The sequence below is a fragment of the Purpureocillium lilacinum genome (assembly GCF_023168085.1).
Source record: "Purpureocillium lilacinum CBS 284.36 DNA, scaffold_8, whole genome shotgun sequence".
In the NCBI taxonomy this organism is placed as follows: domain Eukaryota; kingdom Fungi; phylum Ascomycota; class Sordariomycetes; order Hypocreales; family Ophiocordycipitaceae; genus Purpureocillium; species Purpureocillium lilacinum.
The window spans coordinates 1718339-1736536 of record NW_027072118.1 but is presented as its reverse complement, the minus strand read 5'-3'; the positions used below and the strand labels follow the sequence as shown (position 1 = coordinate 1736536).

The window sequence follows — 18198 nt, the reverse complement described above, 5'->3', positions numbered from 1 at the left end:
GTTCCCACACGCACACACAAGGTGTGTTGTTGTGGGCGGTAGTCGCGATATGGCTGAGCAGAACGGTCTCGTCACGCCCATCTTTAGTTGATAAAGAAGGGAGGGAAAAAGACGAGAGAAAGGCTGGGGGCGGGCGGCGCGGGAAAATGGGGGGTTCGGTGGGCGGTGGGCGGCTGTGCCCTGGAGCGGGAAAAGAAAATTGCGGGCAGGGTACCGGTGAGAGCTTGGGGCACCTCCAGGGTGTCTTGCTTGGGCGGCTCCGGCTCCGACCCCGGCGGTTGGTCCTCACCACCAACGCGAATACAAGCAAAGGGTGTCAAGGCAGTACAGTACCGACACACTGCTAGACATCAAAGAAGAAGAGCGTGAGGCAAAAAAATCAATTGGCACGAGCATGTACCCATCTTGGCGCAGACCGACCTCGGTGACCACCCCATCTCCAGACAGACAGTCAGTTGCGTGCGCGCAGCAGGGCGCCGTCAAAAGTCATGAGGTAAAGGGCGCTCCCGCGGTACGTAACCCGTTAGCTAATGGGAACGCCAGCGCGGTCATCAAGCTCCCCCAAGCGGCATGGGCTGCTGGAGCCGCGCTGGCCCCGGCCGGTGCGGTGCTGGACAAGCGCCTGCGCCGCCCCCCTCCCCTCCCCCCGCGCGCTGCGCTGCGCTGGGCTTCTGCCCGACTGCTGGCTGCCCTGGCTTACAGGTGCCGCCGCGAACCCCAGGCGACTGTGCTGGTGGTGGTGACCGCGCCCCCGGCCCAGGCGTCGCCGCCGCCGCCGCCCCCCTCCGGGCCATTCCAGTGCGGGGGGAGGCGTGGCGGGTATCGGCGGTCGGAGCGCATCGGATGGGCAGATTTCAGATGCGACACTCCCCGTCTCTCTCTGGGAAGGAAGGTCTGGTGGTATCATCGCCGTTGACACACGCCCTCCTCCGCGGCTCGCGCCAAAAACTTCTGGACGGGCCACCTTCCTCCACCTGCGCCGCAACCTCCTCTGCTTCTTCCTCTTTTCTCTTCTGCTGTATCCTTGCGCTCCCCCAGGTGGCATTGGCAGCCATCGACGACCGCACGACGAGCCTCTGCTCTCTCTTTGTGATACCTGCGCCTCCGACCACCACACACAGCTTCGTCTCCAACCAGCCATGTCTCTGCCTGGTCTGCGAGGCACTTCGCGTGCCCTCCGCGGCATCGCGAGGCCGGCGACCCTCCCCGTCGCCGGCAGGAGGGCCAAGTCGTCCATGGCCATGGACGGCCAGCAGCAGGTTCGTGGCGATACCCATTGGCCGTCGTACAGCCTCCGGTCGTTCAGTCACTGACGCTTCCGCTTCTGCAGCTCCTCGCCGCGCACCTGCAGAAGGCGGACCCGGCCGTCTTCGACATCATTGAGAATGTGCGTCCTCTCTCTCTCCCATCGCGGCAGCTTGCCACGCGCCCCGAATCGCAAGCCCGTGCGAGGCGAGCATCATAGCTGGCCGGCTGTGCTGACCGACCACCCACGTACAGGAGAAGAAACGCCAGAAGCACTTCATCAACCTGATCCCCTCCGAGAACTTCACCTCCCAGGCCGTGCTTGACGCGCTCGGCAGCGTCATGCAGAGTGAGTGATGCCAACAGCCTCAGCGCAAAGGGCCGAGGTTCCCAGGACTGACCCGCGGCAGACAAGTACTCCGAGGGCTACCCCGGTGCCCGGTACTATGGCGGCAACGAGTTCATCGACCAGGCGGAGCGCCTGTGCCAGCAGCGCGCCCTCGAGGCGTTTGACCTGGACCCCAAGAACTGGGGCGTCAACGTGCAGGGTGAGTCTGTCGATGGCCCTCACTGATTCGTGCGAGACCATTTCTGACCGTCACAACTCCAGCCCTCTCCGGTGCGCCGGCCAACCTCTATGTGTACTCGGCGCTCATGAACACGCACGACCGCCTCATGGGCCTCGACCTCCCCCACGGCGGCCACCTGTCGCACGGCTACCAGACGCCCACCAAGAAGATCTCCTTCATCTCCAAGTACTTCGAGACCCTGCCGTACCGCCTGGACGAGTCGACGGGCCTCATCGACTACGACAAGCTCGAGGAGATGGCCCTCCTCTACCGCCCCAAGATCATCGTCGCCGGCGCCAGCGCCTACAGCCGCCTGATCGACTATAAGCGCATGCGCGAGATCTGCGACAAGGTCAACGCCTACATGCTGGCCGACATGGCGCACATCTCGGGCCTGGTCGCCGCCAAGGTCATGCCCGGCCCCTTCCCGTACGCCGACATCGTCACCACGACGAGCCACAAGAGCCTGCGCGGCCCGCGCGGCGCCCTCATCTTCTTCCGCAAGGGCGTGCGGAGGCAGAACCCCAAGACCAAGGAGGACGAGATGTACAACCTCGAGGGCCCCATCAACACGTCCGTCTTCCCCGGCCACCAGGGCGGCCCGCACAACCACACCATCACGGCGCTCGCCGTCGCCCTCAAGCAGGCCCAGTCGCCCGACTTCCACGCCTACCAGTCGCAGGTGCTGGCCAACGCAAAGGCCTTTGCCAAGCGCCTCGGCGACGACAAGGGCAAGGGCGGCCTCGGCTACAGCATCGTCTCGGGCGGCACCGACAACCACCTCGTGCTGGCCGACCTCAAGCCCCACGGCGTCGACGGCGGCCGCGTCGAGCGCGTCCTCGAGCTGGTCGGCGTCGCGGCCAACAAGAACACGGTGCCCGGCGACCGCTCCGCCCTCGTGCCCGGCGGCCTGCGCATGGGCACCCCCGCCATGACGACGCGCGGCTTCAACGAGGACGACTTTGTCCGCGTCGCCGACGTGGTCGACCGCGCCGTCGCCATCGCCGCCCGCGTCGACAAGACGGTCCGCGCCGCCGCCAAGGACAAGGGCGAGAAGAGCCCCGGCAAGCTCAAGCTCTTCCTCGACCACCTCGGCAACGGCGACAACGAGCCCGAGATTGTCCAGCTGCGGAGCGAGGTCGAGGACTGGGTCGGCACCTACCCGCTGCCCTGGGAGTCGGGCAAGTAAAGAGCTTGCGCCGAGTAAAGCCACCCTGTTGCGCACCGTCCCCTCTCTGTGAATTGGGAGTTGCAGGATCTGCGCACAGCAAGCGCTGGATAGAGAGATTGAGGGGGTTCATATCAGCGGATGGAAGTATGGACGCTGTGAGTACGTGCCGCAGCGCGTGTAACCAACCAACCAAAACCATTTATGCATCGTCATTTTTTGCGTACACGGGGGCTTCGTCACAAGAGCCCCTTCTTTTGCCTGGAGCGCCTTGGCCTCCCTTTTCTGCGAGTTGGCTGCTTTGAGCTGTTTGGATCTGCGTCTTTTCCCAAGTTTGGGCTAGGGGTGGCTTTTGCTTTTGGGTTTCTTTTAACATTTACATGGGATGATATACAATGATAGGTAGTCACCAATACGAGGATCAACTCCGAGGCACATCACGTTCCAAGTCGTCAGGTCAAGTTAGGTCAAGCCAGGTCAGGTCAAGCGAGCAGTTTCGCGAGGGTTAGGTGGCATATATGTGTGTATTCTGAATCCAAGAGTCGCGCACGCTCGGCTGGGACAAGGGGGGAAAGGGGGAAAGGTAGCATAACAGGCGGTAATTCGCTGATCCAAAACAGCCAACGACGTTTTCGCATCCCGGGCGCTTTTCAGATGTCTCTCTTGCGGTCATTCGGTCGACGCCGTCTCCTTGTCCGCTCCCTCGTCCGTTCCCCGTCCGAGCACCACTCTCGCGCTGTGCCTCTTGGCAAAGGCCTCGTAGTACCGCCGCAGGTGGTCCATGCCAGCGAACGCGGCCGCCGGCCCGCCGTGCGCGTCCGCGAGCGCGTGCAGCACGGGCCAGAGCGCAAAGTCGGCGAGCGAGGGCGTCTTGCCGTCGGCGGCGGCGGTTCCGCACAGGGCGCCGTCCTTCGCGGCCGGATCCCACACCGTAGACAGCTCGTGCCGGACGACTCGGGAGACCGGCGGTGCGTCGGTGGTGTCCGCACCCGCTCCCGTGCCCTCACGGGTGACGCCGGTGGCGGTGTTTCGGCGGACGGTACTGAGGAGCTGCAGCGCGCGCTGGAAAAGCGTGTACTGGGCCGCGAGCTGGGACTGAGAAGTGGCAGCAGCAGCATCAGATTTCGTGTCAGTCTTGCCTCGATGCTGTTGCCCGTACACGGCGTCGAGGTACAGCATAATGGCCAAGTCCCCTTGTACGACCGACTTGGCGGCATCGTTGTCGACAAACTTGACCGGCACGGATGCCAACGTTTGGCTGCCATCCCCGTCCTCCCCAGCAGTCGCCTCGCTGCCTTTTCCGCCGCTGGCGAGGGTCGGCGCCATGCTGCCCTTGGCGTAGTTGACGCCATACTCGGCGAGCATCAGCGCTATTCGCATATTCACGATAGCGTCAGTCGCGCTGGCAAAGAACCTAGGCGAGTTGGAAATGTGCAGCACATCGAAGCCCGCACCGTAGTGAGCAGCCCAGTCGAAGCGCGAGGCGTGGTTCTCCGTGCCAAAGGCGCGCAGCATGGCGACGGCCTCGGGACCCTGGCCATTAACCACAGGGTGCGCCTCGGCACGCGTCTTGCCCGTCGCGCCCTGGCCCCAGATGAGGGACTCGTCGCGGCTCAGAAAGGTGCCAATCTGGCGGAAGGTCAGGGAGATGCGAGCGCCGGCGCGGGCCAGCTCCGCGGGCGTCTTGTCGCGCTCGGCGCGGCGGTCCTGGCGGATGGCGTGCAGCCACTGCTCGTTGGTCGCGAGGCCCATGCGGCACATGGAGTTGTGGTGAAGGCGCAGGCGCTGCGCTTGGCGCTTTGTCTCTGGCGATGCCTCTGCGGGCTGGGAGGTGCTTGATGCTTGAGAATTGGACTGCGGCGCCTGGCGGGAGGGGTCCTTGTGCTGTCTCTTGGTTCGCAAGACCATGGTGCGCTCCGCGCCGAGACTCACATTTGCTATATAGGAACCGCGCACAATGTCTAGAGACTTGTCGCTGTGCTCGGAGATGTAGTCGTTGCCGTCACGGTAGTACTGGATGAGGACGTGGTTAAGCGGGTGGCCGAGATGCTTCTCTGCCTCGGCCTTGACCTCCAGCACAGCTGGTGAGAATGGCAGCAGCGGAGGAGACTCGTCGGACGGGTGGCGGTAGACGGGCATGGACCCTCCGTTGTCGTCCGAAACCTGGCCCTGAACGGCGACAAGACGGGGTACTTCACCGCCTTGGTGCGACATTCGCTGCCATTGGACCTCGTCGCGCAGTCTATCGAACATTGTGGCTTCGAGGTCCGGCGGCAGGAGGTTCTCAATAATGTCCGTGTCGCCCGCACCGAGGCCTTTCTGGGGGGCATGTTGCGTGGGCTGCTCGTCGTCGGAGTGGTCTGGCTCAGACGCGGCGGCGATCTTGTCCTCTAGACCAGACATGATTACACCGCGAGCCAAACGAGAGGACGACTTGTCAGGCTGTGAGGATGTTGAGGGTGATTGGGTTGGCCGTGGTGCCTTTTCCGTCTTGTCCTTGGGTGAAGCCACAGGGGCAGCTTTTGCTGGCGCTTGGTGATGGGGCTTTGGTGTTGCTGCAACATTGCCTTGGCCGTCATCCAATCCGTCTTTTCCATTCGACTTTGTACTCCGTCGTGCTGTCTCGTCGCCATTTCCAGCCCGTTCCTGCAGCTTCGGCTGGGCGTTCTGCGACGACTGTGAGTCAGCCTCAGCTGTGGGCGCAGCGTCCTGACGTTGCGCCTCGTCCACCCCCGCGTCCGAGGGCGATCGCTCGGCCAAGCGCAGGCCCGCAATCTGTCGCACAAGCTCTGACTCGGCAGGACGTCCACTCTCGGGCTTGGCACCGGCTGCCTTGGTCGAGGATGTCGTTGTCGTCTTGTTCTGCGCCTTTGCCTTGACACGCGACGTTGGTGCCGGCGGAGGCGACGGATGCAGCGCTTTGACAACGTCGGCGCAGCGAGCAACCTCGCATCCAGTCAGCTCGTCGAGGTTGCGCAGGGCTTTGCGCTTGCGGGCGGCGACGCGGAAGCCGCAGCAGTCGTCGACGACCGTGATGGTCAGGCCGTGGCCGGCGGCGTCAAGGGCGGTAGCATAGACGCCGACGTTGGCGAGCGAGCCGCAGATGAAAACCTCCATGACCATCTTGGCGCGCAGCAGCCGCAGCAACGACGTGCCCAAGAAGGCCGAGTAGTGGCTCTTCCACAACGTCGAGTCCTCCTTGGCGGCGGGCGACGCCAGCTCGACGCCCGAGGTCGAGGGCTTTACACACCGGGGCGGGTCATGGCTGAGGAAGGCCTCCTCGTCGGCTTCGTCGTCATCTTCTTGGTGCTCGAGCAGCCGCACGCGGGCGCGGTGCTGGTGGCTCGGCCGCGCGGCGAGGGCGGCGTCCGAGGCGACGAGGGGCTCCGCGTTGTGGTCCCGGCGCTGCTCGAACCGCGACTGCACCCAGACGACGTCCCCGCCGGCGCGGCGGACGGCCTCGGCGAGCTTGAGGGTGCGTGCGGCGAAGCCCTCGGGCTCGGTCACGGGCAGCGCGCCGTCGTCGACGGAGAGGAAGTCGCGCTGGAAGTCGACGACGAGCAGGGCCTTGCGCGTCGTCAGCTGCGGCAGGGCGGCGAGGTCAAACGGAAACATGATGTTGCCTCTCTGTGTGTCTCTGTATGTTCCCGCGGAGAGTCGGGTGAGCATCAATGCCTCTATTTCATCGCCACGGGCATTTGGCGAGAATTTCTGTGGCGGCGGCGGTGGAGGACGACGACGATGTGATATCTGATGGCCGCCAGACAGAATCCAGCCCTCATTGGAACCCTATTACAGCAGAGACCCTGGACGGGACGCGGGAGCCGCCGTGGCAGTTCAGCCGGAGGCGTCGCGGGTACGAGTGAGTGCAGGCACGGCACGGCCAGCAGGCCAGGGGCATGCCGGGCGGGCGGCGGCGCAGCGCAGTCGGACGGGCCGAATGCTGCATCTTTGTGAGGATCTGATGGATGAGGCGCGAGCTTCTCGGTTGCGGAAAAGAATAGGTTTCGATGAGGGTCGCACAGCAGGCGCAGAGTCGCGCGTTCAGGTAGGGCGAGAAGGTGAGGTACAGCCCGTCGTAACACGGGGAGAGCGAGCCAGTGAGTGTCACTACCTACAGAAGGTCCTATCGCCTCGGGTGCGAAGTACAGCAACTGATCGCTGCTGTAGGCGAGCCGGCCGCTGCATACACAGTGGAGTGGGGGACCTGACAGCAGCCCGCCACCCCTGAATGCCATGCACCGATCCATCCATGGATACCCGTATGGGAGACTGCCCAGGTAGGGCTGCCAGTCCACAGGTGACAACCCCAGCTCTCACACTTGACCCTTACAACCACGCTTCACATCACCGCCTTCAGCGGACGACACCCGCCACGCCATTTGCCCGCATTCGTCGCAGGTCAATCACCCAGTTACAGACACTCTATTCTCTCTCCCGAGCTACCTGTCAACCAAGCTTCACCTCCGCCGCCTTAACATTCACCCCCTTGACCTGCACCGCCGCGCCCCTCCCCTCCCAGTCCTCAACCGTCAACGCGAGCTTCTCATGCGGCCAGAGCGTGACGTAGTTGTCCGACCACACCACGGGCGTCACGTCTCCCCCCTCTGCGTCCACGAGGTTGAGGCTCACGAAAAACGCCGGCACCTTGGAGCGGTTCTCCAGCACCACGGACCGGGACTCGCCCGTCTTGCCGCCGACCTTGACGGCCACGTCGGCGCTCTTCATGTCGCCCAGCGCCGTGTAGTCGACGTAGTCGCTCACGGGCGTCGAGTACCACGTCGAGTTGGCCCAGTTGAGCGCGTCGATCTGCTTGCCCAGCCAGTACACGTTGCGGCTCAGCGTCTTGCCGCCGTGCGTCAGCTTGAGACGCAGGAACCCGACGTCCTTGATCTCGTCGACCTTGTCCACGGCGGCAATCGTCTTTGCCCCGTTGACAACCGTGTCGGCGTTGACAGTCTTGCTGGAGAGTACCCGGCCTTCGAGGTCGATGAGCTCAATCTCGACGCTGCGACGGCCCTTCTGGTTCAACGAGTGGTTGATGAGCCAGACTTCCTTCTGAACGTAGTCATACGCCACGTGCTCGACGCGCGATCCCGTCTTGGTCCCGAAATACGAACCACCCGGGTGCAGGTAGTAGTCAAACTGGTTCCAATGGAGGCTCGGCCAGCCGTTGTTAAGCATCCAGTAGACGGTCCCCGTTGCAGGGCGCTCAGTTGTCCAATGCGCCGAAAAGGCTTCGTGCTGAGCTCGCGTCGCTTCGTAGTCGGTAAGCTGCGCCTTCATGAGGTAGTCCTCCAACGACGTAGGCTGGCCATATCGACCAAACAGCCCGGCGTTGTAAATCGTCCGCGTATGGAACTTGGAAGCCGCCGTGGACATGTGAAACAGCCCCTTCTCGGGACTCTTCCACAAATCGTCCATGTCGGACTCGTTGAGGAACTTCTTCAGGCTGCCGATCTCAGGGGTGCCCACGCCGGCGCCCTGCTCAGAGCCGAACCCAAAAGCCGCGCCGAGGCGATCTTCCGAAGGGTCGACGTCGTACCAATAATTCGGCGGGATCCAGTCGTATGGCCCGTCCATCTTCATGCCCGAGGGCCCGAGCAGCTGCGGGAAGCCGCGCTTGGCGGCCGACGAGATGATGGGCGTCTGCCAGTGCGCGGCCCGCAGCGCGTCGACGTAGATCTTGGTCGCGCGGTCGTTGGGCCAGTAGTCACTGCCGACGAGGTACGCCAGAATGCTGGGATGCGGCTGCAACGCGGCAGCCTCGTGGATCATGTTGGACTGCGCCGTCTGGTAGTCGTTGTCGTCCCAGATGGGGGGGTCGGAAAAGTCCTCGGTGTTGTAGATCCACGCCTCCCACTTGGTGCAACACTCCCACCCGGGCATCACGAAGAGGCCCATGCGGTCGGCAATCTCGTACAGCTCCGGCTGCTCCATTTTACCCTCCAGGCGAATCGTGTTGAGGCCCATGTCGAGCACGTACTTGGCGATGGTGGTGAACCGGCTGGCGTCCCAGCGCAGGAACATGTCTGCCCCGTAGCCGCTGCCGAGCACCTGGAAGGGGTACCCGTTGACGGTGAAGCTCGTGTCGTTGTACTTGTTGACCTCTGACGTGACGGTGCGGATGCCGAAGGATGTCTGCGCGGCATCGGAGAGAGCCGAGTCGACGGAAAAGACCACCTTGGCGCTATAGATCGGCTGCTCGCCCCATTGCTTCGGCCACCAAATCTGCGGCTTCTTCAACGTCTTGGTGAATTGGATAGTTCTTGTCTCCATCGGCGCTAGAGTGACATGCTCCTCGTCCTCTGCTGCCTGCTTCCCTTCGGGGTCCGAGATTGTGCACTTGGCCGACAGCTTGACCGAGCGGTTCTCAAGATTCCGAGCCGTGGCATACACCGTGACCTTTGCATCGTGTTTCTCAATCGGCAAGTCGATATCAGTGGTAACAGCCAGCGGCTTCATGGCCACCGGGCCGGTCTGCCTAATGTCAATGTCCCGCCAGATGCCCGTGCCGTGGTCCGGGGCCGGCGGGTTCCAGTCCTCGAAGCTGATGCCAAAGTCGTAGTCGTAGCTGGTGTTGTACGTTCTGACAGCCAAGACATTGTTTTCTTGGGCAATGCCGGTAATGTCGTACGAGTGGCCGCCATACGCGCCCGACTGGAAACTCGAGTTGGCAACCTCGTGTCCATTCAGATACAGGTCCGCCTTGGACGTGATGCCGTGCGTCTCGAGCAAAAAGTGCTGGCGCGGGCGGCCCTTTGGCAGAGTAAACTCGTTACGGTAAATCCAGGGGACGTTGTACACGCTGGAGTTGACTTTGCTGAGCGCATCCGAGAACCACAGCTCGCTATCCTTGTAAACGCCCGACTTGAGGAAGCAGCCCATCAGCGTGCAGCTGGGGGCGTCGACAAAGTGCCATGACGAGGTTTCGACGCCCGAACGGGACAGCGCGGCAAGGTTGTTGTCGACGCTCGCCGAGGATTGGAAATGCCAATTGGGGATCGGGGCAGACTGTCCGGCCTTGGACGTCAAGGGCTTTGTGCTCGCCGAGGCGGCGACGACACCCGCTGGCAGAACACCACTGCCGAGCAGTGCCAAAGTCGTGAGCACCTGCATCATGGCTACTTTTGCTGTCCAAAGGCAACCACTTGCTGAGGACGGACTATCACCGCCCTGCCCGACTTCGCAGCCCGTCTTATAACTTACACGAGCCGTCGAGTTAAAGGTCAAGACTGATCTCGAAATACAACGTTACCAGTCATGTCATCGGAAAAGGCGATCAAAAACCGGCTATCCCTCCTCACCCCGCCGTTTCGACCGCCTCCCCGCATCGTTCCCCGAGAGTTTGTCCATGATGTGGTCCAAGTAAGCATCGAGAAGCGACACCAATCGAAGCCTTGACACCACGTCGGCTTGGGGCTTCCCCTCTCCCGACTATATTAGCACCCGGCGTAGTACGGCACAGTACGGCGTTCATCGGCCGTCGCAGACAGACCGCTGTTTAAGACGGCGTAAGCAACGACGGCCGCGATTTACCCGGCACAGCCTGGCGTTGACGATGCTGTCGCTGTTCGAGGAGGAGGAAGATGCATTTTTCCGAGTGCCGGGATTCTACACGGCCCTCAAGCATCTCACGAAGGAACCAATAACAACCTCAGTCTTGATTCATGTGACGAAGATGATCTGAATGCCTTCATACCGTCTGTATGCGCCTTCATAATTCCCGTCGCGGGTCTTACAGGGATCGTACCCATGCTAGGTCGCCGACATTTGTTCAGTCGGCGGAGCCAGTCGCCGTGAGTTATTGGCTCAAGCGGCTCAAGCGGCTCATGAGCGTATGAATCCTTCCATGACCCTGTCGTGTGGGCTTTTGTAATTAGTCGCTTAGAAATACTAGTACATGAGTTAGCACGCCTCGGATATCAAGTTGTGTAGCATCCCGTGAGGCTCTGGTCTGACAACTCGTCTGGCGACTCCAGTCGTCTGGCTCACAACCACTCTCCAGAACACGAGGCCATAATGGCAACCGCCGTAAGCAATTGAGGCTCAAACGCGACTTATGCTAACCATGATTCCAGGGCCATGGCTCTGACGGCCTTCAAGTCAATATGGACTACGGCAACCAGCCAGAGGCATACTACCCGCCAGGCAATCACCACGACGTATCATCGCAGAAGGTTCCAGTTGTGAACGACTCGTCACCACTACCGGCAACTCCACCGCCTCAACCAACGATATGCGGTATAAAGAGGCGCACTTTCTTCATCACCGTCATAGTTGCGCTAGCGATCATTATCGCGGGTGCTCTAGGCGGCGGGCTGGGAGGGGGCTTATCGTCGAAACACAACGACTCAACACAACACAGCGACTCAACACATAGCGATCCGTCACCGTATGTGCCTTCGCCCGTTATGACCTCTGATAATTAATCATGAATAGAAGTGGCAGCCCCGCTGCGACGAGCGCATCCACATCCACGTCGGCTTCAGCTTCTGCTTCAGCTTCCCCGTCCGCATCCCCTGGTGCTACCGGACACTTCAGCGATTGCCCCGGCTCCAACGGCACCACATACACTTCCACAGCATTTTCAAGCGGAAGAAACGGCGATGTGCCCGACGGCGCCAGAAATGGCCTCAGATTCATCAAGCTTTGCGGGACAGGCATACAAGGCAACACGAATATCGCCCAGGGACGAGTCTCGTCGCTCGATGAGTGCATCGACCTTTGTGCGAGCTACAACTTTTGGTCAGGTTCCAAGAATTGCACGAGCGCCACGTATGATGAGAACAGTTCATGCTGGATTGGGTCGGGCAAGTGGTTCGGGCCGACGGCGCATAACAATCTGGACTTGGCGGTGCTGGCTGATACCGTGTAATGGGTTCCACCGCCTGCTGGTACGCGAAAGACGAGACGGCTTCGTGCTTGAGCAATGCAGGTTTTCTGCGTCTCGAGTGCTCAAGCATGAACTGATGTCTGACACCAGCTCTGCGTGCTCTTTGACGCACCCCCTTCCCGGCAGCAAGCATGTCGAGGCAGGCTTTGGAAACATCCCCTTCGCAACTTGGTAGTTAGACCCGAGCCGGAATAGCTATGGCAGAGCAGACAGTCGGGTCCGAGGTTGTCATGCGGAATCACTGAAAGACCGGCATCAGAACACCAGAAACTGACGGCGGCACCATTGCGCGAAGAACTACGGTGCATAATTTGGCCCGAAGCATGGAGTAGTCCAACGGTCTCCTGTGCGGCTACGGCTAGCGCTCCATCGGGCACTTGGGACGGGAGGCATTCACGACACTCCTCTGATACCCAAACACCACCAACATCAAGGGACCTGAACATTTGCCAACACCCCGATGGTGCTCCGGTAAGCCTTGCAGGGCTGTCGGCTCTGTCGGACGTGCCAGCAATTGACACGAGTGATTTTGCTGGCTAACCCCTCGACGATAACGCTCTGCCACGGAGCTGGCCGGTGTACTGACCCTGAACGCAGCAGAGCCCGGGATGTGGGGATCAGAACGACACTAAAGCGCGTGAGACGAACGGGCCCCTACATCTGCTGCAAAACCCCGGCGCATTGCAGCACGATGGATCGTGATCCTGACCTCGAGACGCGGAAATAACAAAAGCTTGAATGAGCTGAGCAGCGAGCAGCTCTTCTCACTGTCTCCACAGCCTTACCTTCTCGCTCTCTGCTACACGCAAGTCATGCAAGAAGGCAGGCAGTGGTGCGAAAGAAACGCCCCTGAGTACATGTATACGGGCGTCCCACCAGGCTTCAAAACATGAAGCATCACTAGGCTGCTACCGGGCAGTAAGGATCTACGAGTGCCTAATAAGAGCTTAAACCCTAGCCGTAGATCGACATGGAACTTTGCACAATATCTAGCGTAATGCTAAATACGAATATTGCTCATCTTATGAAGACAGAATCCCTCTTCTGTCTCGACCATGGCCAAGTCTAATACTCCTCCTCGTATGCATACAGCGAAGATAGCCCAACAAGCAGCTCCGTGTCTTCCACGACGACATGCGGACGGGGTAGTTGCGGCCAGACCCACCTCCGCAACTCCCTTTTAACTTTGGCCCTCTTGGAAGCGGGCACAAGGCCGTGATGGAACAGGACATCGAGCGTATCGAGAAGAAGGTCGTTTCCGTACGCCAACTCAAACGCGGTCCCATACGTCTCTGTCCGCACACGGGCATCCGCTCCGTGCTCCAGCAACACATGCACGATGTCTGCACTATTCTGCGCTGTGCCCGCGACGAGCGCCGTCCCGTATGGGCCGACCTGGGCATTGACGTCGGCGCCTCGATCTAGAAGCAGCCTGGCGACGTCAGTTGTCCCTCGCCAGGCAGCTGCCTGGAGGGCCGTGCCAAATATGCCGCCCTCGGCGTTGACATCAGCGCCCTGATCGAGCAGCAGCCTTACGACCGGCTCACTTGACGGGATGTTGCTTGCCGCTGCTTGAAGGGCCGTGCCACTTTGGCCAGCCTGGATGTTGCTATCTGCGCCGCGACTCAGGAGAAGCCTAACAACAGTCTCCTTCCGCTCATAGGCTGCTGCCTGAAGAGCTGTTCCTTGAATGGCGCCCTGGTTGTTGATATTGGCGACTCGGCTGTAGACAAGTTGCAGTCCATCGTGTCAGTCATACTCGAACCGTCTGTGAAGGAACGACATACATGTCATCCGCTCGCCGCATCAGCTGCTCTCTGATCAACGTATGGCTTTTGGACCATTTTTGAAGACGCCGCCTTTCCCGTAGCTGCGAGTCGATATAGTTTGCGATATCGCTGTCGACAAAGTCATTGTGCATCGAAACGACCTCGGTCGGCACACTACAAAGAGATTCCCGTGTGGTATCTCCCACTCATCGCGGCTCGTGACCAGAAGATGCAAGCCGGGCTCGCCCCATTTGCGCATTGAGGTTATTGTCTCTAGTAGCTCGTCCCTCTGTGAGTCGCGGGGCTGGTAGGCGTCATGAGGACATTCATCCAGGGCATCTAGGAATAAGTAGACGTCATCGAACGATCGAACGAGACTATGGAAACAGTCATGCGGCGCGTGCAATGGAGGTATTCCAGTGCTATACGTGTCGTAAAGCTTCTTTAGACACCCCGAGTCCTCCTGCTGGCTCGATAGTTGCAATATGAATGAGCGCAGCATGCCAGAGACGGTTTGCTTGTTTGTATCCGCGAAGCTGAAGAAGTAAAAGCCTAAACCAATGCGTGGGTTGGAGCGTCGATGGCGGAAAGCGTGCTGAATTGCCGTGCAGCATAGCAGTGACTTGCCAGTCCCCGCAAAGCCATTGACCCAGAGGAAAGAGTTGTGGGTTGTAAGCCAGCTCTGAAATTCCTTCCCCTGGACGAACCAAAGCCCGGTTCCCGGTTGCCGCTTGTTGCAAGCGTAGTTGTAAAGGTCCGTGGGGTCGGGCGCCTTCAGCCAGCTTGTAGTGGCTAAGGAGAGGGCGGTAGAGTGAACCAGTTCTAGTATGTCCTTTACGCTCCCGATGTCGTCGCGCATCTCCTCGATGTCTCGCTTCTGCAGGACCTGGAGCGTGAAGCTGACACTCGATCTGAGCTCGGAGATGTCTCCTTTTAGCTTCTCAAGAGTCGTCTTCTTAAACGGGTACGCCAGGCGACGGGCACCTGCGGCAGCCTTGGCCCACACGCTTCTGCTCTGATGCTTTGCGAACTTTTCCGCCTGATGCTGGAGCTCTTCAATGTAGTCGATACACTCGCCAATTGCCTCCTCGATCGCGGAAACGAGGTCTTGCTCGCCAGAGCTGAATTTGCGGCTTTTAAGGCTTTCATCAAGGGCTACCAAAGCAACGCATAGGCGGTCCAGTTCGCTGATCGTGTGGGCAATGTCTGCATCCTGGTCTTTGTAGGCTTTGTAGAACTCGATGAGTGACTTTGTGACTTCTAGCCCGCAGAAACGGACAGGGGGTCCATGAGAACGACCAATATCGCAGGTCAAGGGTCCAGTTGTAGCATTAAATTACACATGCGGTCTGGTGCCGCGGTGCTCGTAGTGCTGGGGCCGAGTTTACAGAACACAGCGTCGCAGATATTCATGCTTCCCCGCAGCAGAGCACGAAGGAGCTGACAGGCCCTGCATGGATCTGGCCCTAATTGCGGCCAAGCGGGAACCCATTTTAACGATCCTTCCGACAAACGCATCATCACAGCAGAATGCCCGTGGGGTTGTTGAAGATCAGACCGGACCTTGAGTAGTAGACGAGCTGCTCGATCGCAAAGGTGAGGATGGGCGCGAACGGCTTCGGGTCAGCCCCAACCATCGGCCAAGTGAACGGATGGCACGCAGACAAGAAAGACATTGGTGCCGCTGCGCCAGAGACCATGCTTCCTGGTCGGCGGCATGCACCCGGAGCGCCTAGCACGGCTTCGACGCATATTCTGTCGTCGATGGAGAAGTCGGCTGGGCTGGCACATACACGCTTCGTCACTTAACAGACCGCGAGGACGACAAGACTTCGCAACGCCGTCGCGCGACCGCACCTGCATGGCTCACCCGGCTCACCCGGCCGGCGCACCGGAGCTGCTGGCGCGTTTCCAGGCCACCGAGCCCCGCGGGAAATCCGAGCCCGGCATGGCGGGGTGAAGCGGCTCCGGCGTCGGATATGCCGCGTTTTTGTTGCCCTGCGTCATCGTCAGGCTGGAGGCGCAGAAAACATCGGACGAGCAACTGAAACGCGGGGAAGCGCTAGGCAAAGACAAGGGAAACAAGACGACCGCTGTTCTTGGGGCTGTCGGCGTGGAGGCCGACTAGCCCTGGTGATGTGCAGGCAGCGCCGAGCCTCTGACACAACAACCGCCCACAACGTGTTGAGCACCTAACCAACTTCTTTAATTGCTCGGAAGGAACGGGGTCTAGATCACAAGGCGACTGATTCCAGACAGGCTGGCTCGCAAGGCGCCGAGCCAAGGCCACGCTTTAGATCGTCGCTTCTCATCATCTCATGTACGCCAGCGCCGGCACCACCTCCTGATGCGAGCCGTCCACAAGGTACCGGCCTACTCCCTGCCCCTGCGGCGCTCGCGACACCTGTGTTGCCAAAAACTCCACCTGTCCTTTTTGAGCATCTTCACCTCCGGCGTGTAGCCCAGTTCCAGAAGACAGTTGAGCAGGTCGTAGCTCCGCTCGGCCTGGGTTATAGGAAGCCCAATGGCCACGCTGCGTCCGACATAGTCCGTTACCGGCACGAATCGTGTATGCTCCCTGCCGCCCGCGCCGACGTACGTCTCCGGCTGCAACATCGGGTCGTTGGCGGTGATGATCAAGTCCGAGAGTCCGATCCGGCTGCTGCAGTGCTGCTTGATCTGCTCGAGCTGCTCCAGGCCGCCCGACTTGAGCAGCATCCTGCAGATGTGCACCATGTACTCGTCGCCGGTGTACAGGTCCGTGTACAGCTGGATGCCGGCTTCGCGGCCTGCCCTCGAGAGCTTGTTTTGCATCGGGGCCGAGTACGCCATTTTCGTTGTGCTTTTTGGGGGGTATTGTTGTCGAATGCAAGCGCGACTAGTTGTCGGAGTAAAGGGACGGGACGTAGCGATATTGAACCCTTTCTGGGAGCAGAGCGTGGTTTATTAACCCGTGATAGTGGACAATCATCGACGCGGGCAGGCCAGTGCGCCATGTACGGACCGGGCGACGAGTACCGAGTAATCATTACTCAATGGACGTGTAACGGGCATGAACCGAGTCAAGCCAAGGCCATAGAGGCCGGTCAAGTATTGGCAAATCGCGGCCGGGGATGTCGCGAATGTTGGTTGAACGCGGAAGGGCCAAGCCGTCGGGCGGTTGGATTTGAGGCCAATGCGACGAGGCCACGATCAGGGCCAAGGGCCGCCAGCAGTATCGACATCGACCCTGAGCAAATGTTATTAGCTACCGGGAGAGCAACGCACATTTTGGCTCCTACAATCATTTCTCTCTAGCTGCCGTGCGAGCACCCATTCCGTCTGTGCCGCTTTGCGATGCCTCCGCGGCACGGTCACCTCGATTCCATCCACACTCGCGGACTTGAGCATAAGACAAGCGCAGGCACCTGTAGTCCCACATTGACGCCTCGCAGCTGCTCGTGGGCTATATTGCCTGGGCGCAGAGCCATCCTGGTCGTTGGTCCATGGCCCGAACACGACTGGCAAGCGACTCGACAGTCGACGCCAGTCGATGACCGCCCGCCGCCTGTCAGGGACAAAGTTTGCGAGTGCACCGCGAAGGGACGAAAGACGCAGGTCAACGCCGATGCGGCGGCGGCGCCCACGTCATTTCGAGTCTCGAGGGAGTGCGTCAGCATGCTTCGCCATGTACGTACTGCCACTGCCTGCCCTCGGTACTGTGCAACTTTCAGTGCGCGGCATCCATGGCGGGAGGAAACGCGACAGCCTTGACGTGTCGATTCAGGGGCTTGCAGCCGACGTCCGGTGCGATTCGCCCCTTGGTGACGCATCGAACGAGCCTTGAGTTTGATCCGCTGCGCTGCGTCCACTCCGGCCAAAGTGCAAAGTAGGCACCGCGGCGACCGTGGCTTGCACCAATCTGCTCGACTGCGAGGGCCGGTCTGTAGGGCTTCTCACCATCAAACTTTGCCGAAGCCGGCTGGCAGGATTGCTCACCATCAAACCTTGCCCAAGCTGGCTGACTCGACCCGTGGTCGGGTATAAAGGGAGCTCCCCTCTTCCACCTTGACTGCCATCCACGCTCCTCCGTGCTCACCACACCCAGACCGCCGACTTCTCACCACCAGGTCCTACCACGGTCAAGCGAAAGCGGGCCAGCAAGCAGAACGATGCGGTTGCTGCACCTGAAGGCCTACACCGGTTGAGCGTCGTCAGCGGCCGCGCAGGGCCTCGACCTTCATGCGCGTCAGAGCAGCACAGCGGGACCCAGGTTCGCCTGGCAATACTACTGCTGCATGATGAGGCGACAATAGAGAGCAGCGACGGCAGATGAAGGACGTGATGTTCTTTGGAGACTGGCCGAATTGCAAAATGGACCCTCCACCACGATACTCGCAGCATCAACCACGACGCACCACCGCCAGACCTCCTCCCTCACGACGCTCATCAGCATCAACCATGACATGAAGTCGCCCGACCCCCTCCACCCCAACGCTCGCAGAATCAACCACCATGCACGATCATCCGCCCTCCAAAAGCCGCATGACGTCGCGCTGACCCGCAGACATG

General features: G+C 60.6%; 4 protein-coding genes across 4 annotated transcripts; 1 reads left to right on the top strand and 3 right to left on the bottom strand.

The window, feature by feature from the left end:
- Nucleotides 1–1139: 1139 nt before the first annotated feature.
- On the top strand, nt 1140–3003 carry PLICBS_010263 (glycine hydroxymethyltransferase shm1; the record flags this gene model as incomplete). The annotated part of the gene is made up of 5 exons (XM_018326643.2): nt 1140–1259; nt 1331–1387; nt 1501–1594; nt 1656–1793; nt 1856–3003. 5 exons carry the CDS (start codon nt 1140–1142, stop codon nt 3001–3003), a joined length of 1557 nt encoding a protein of 518 aa, XP_018174963.1.
- A 648-nt stretch (nt 3004–3651) lies between these two features.
- On the bottom strand, nt 3652–6597 carry PLICBS_010262 (uncharacterized protein; the record flags this gene model as incomplete). The annotated part of the gene is made up of 1 exon (XM_018326644.2): nt 3652–6597. One exon carries the CDS (start codon nt 6595–6597, stop codon nt 3652–3654), a length of 2946 nt encoding a protein of 981 aa, XP_018174964.2.
- An 834-nt stretch (nt 6598–7431) lies between these two features.
- PLICBS_010261 (uncharacterized protein) lies at nt 7432–10104 on the bottom strand (the record flags this gene model as incomplete). The annotated part of the gene is made up of 1 exon (XM_018326645.2): nt 7432–10104. The coding sequence occupies one exon, from the start codon at nt 10102–10104 to the stop codon at nt 7432–7434; it is 2673 nt and encodes an 890-aa protein (XP_018174965.2).
- Nucleotides 10105–12943: 2839 nt separating this feature from the next.
- PLICBS_010260 (uncharacterized protein) lies at nt 12944–16479 on the bottom strand (the record flags this gene model as incomplete). Its single annotated transcript, XM_065601904.1, has 5 exons — nt 12944–13601; nt 13666–13821; nt 13854–14024; nt 14076–14907; nt 16068–16479. 5 exons carry the CDS (start codon nt 16477–16479, stop codon nt 12944–12946), a joined length of 2229 nt encoding a protein of 742 aa, XP_065457976.1.
- Nucleotides 16480–18198: the final 1719 nt, after the last annotated feature.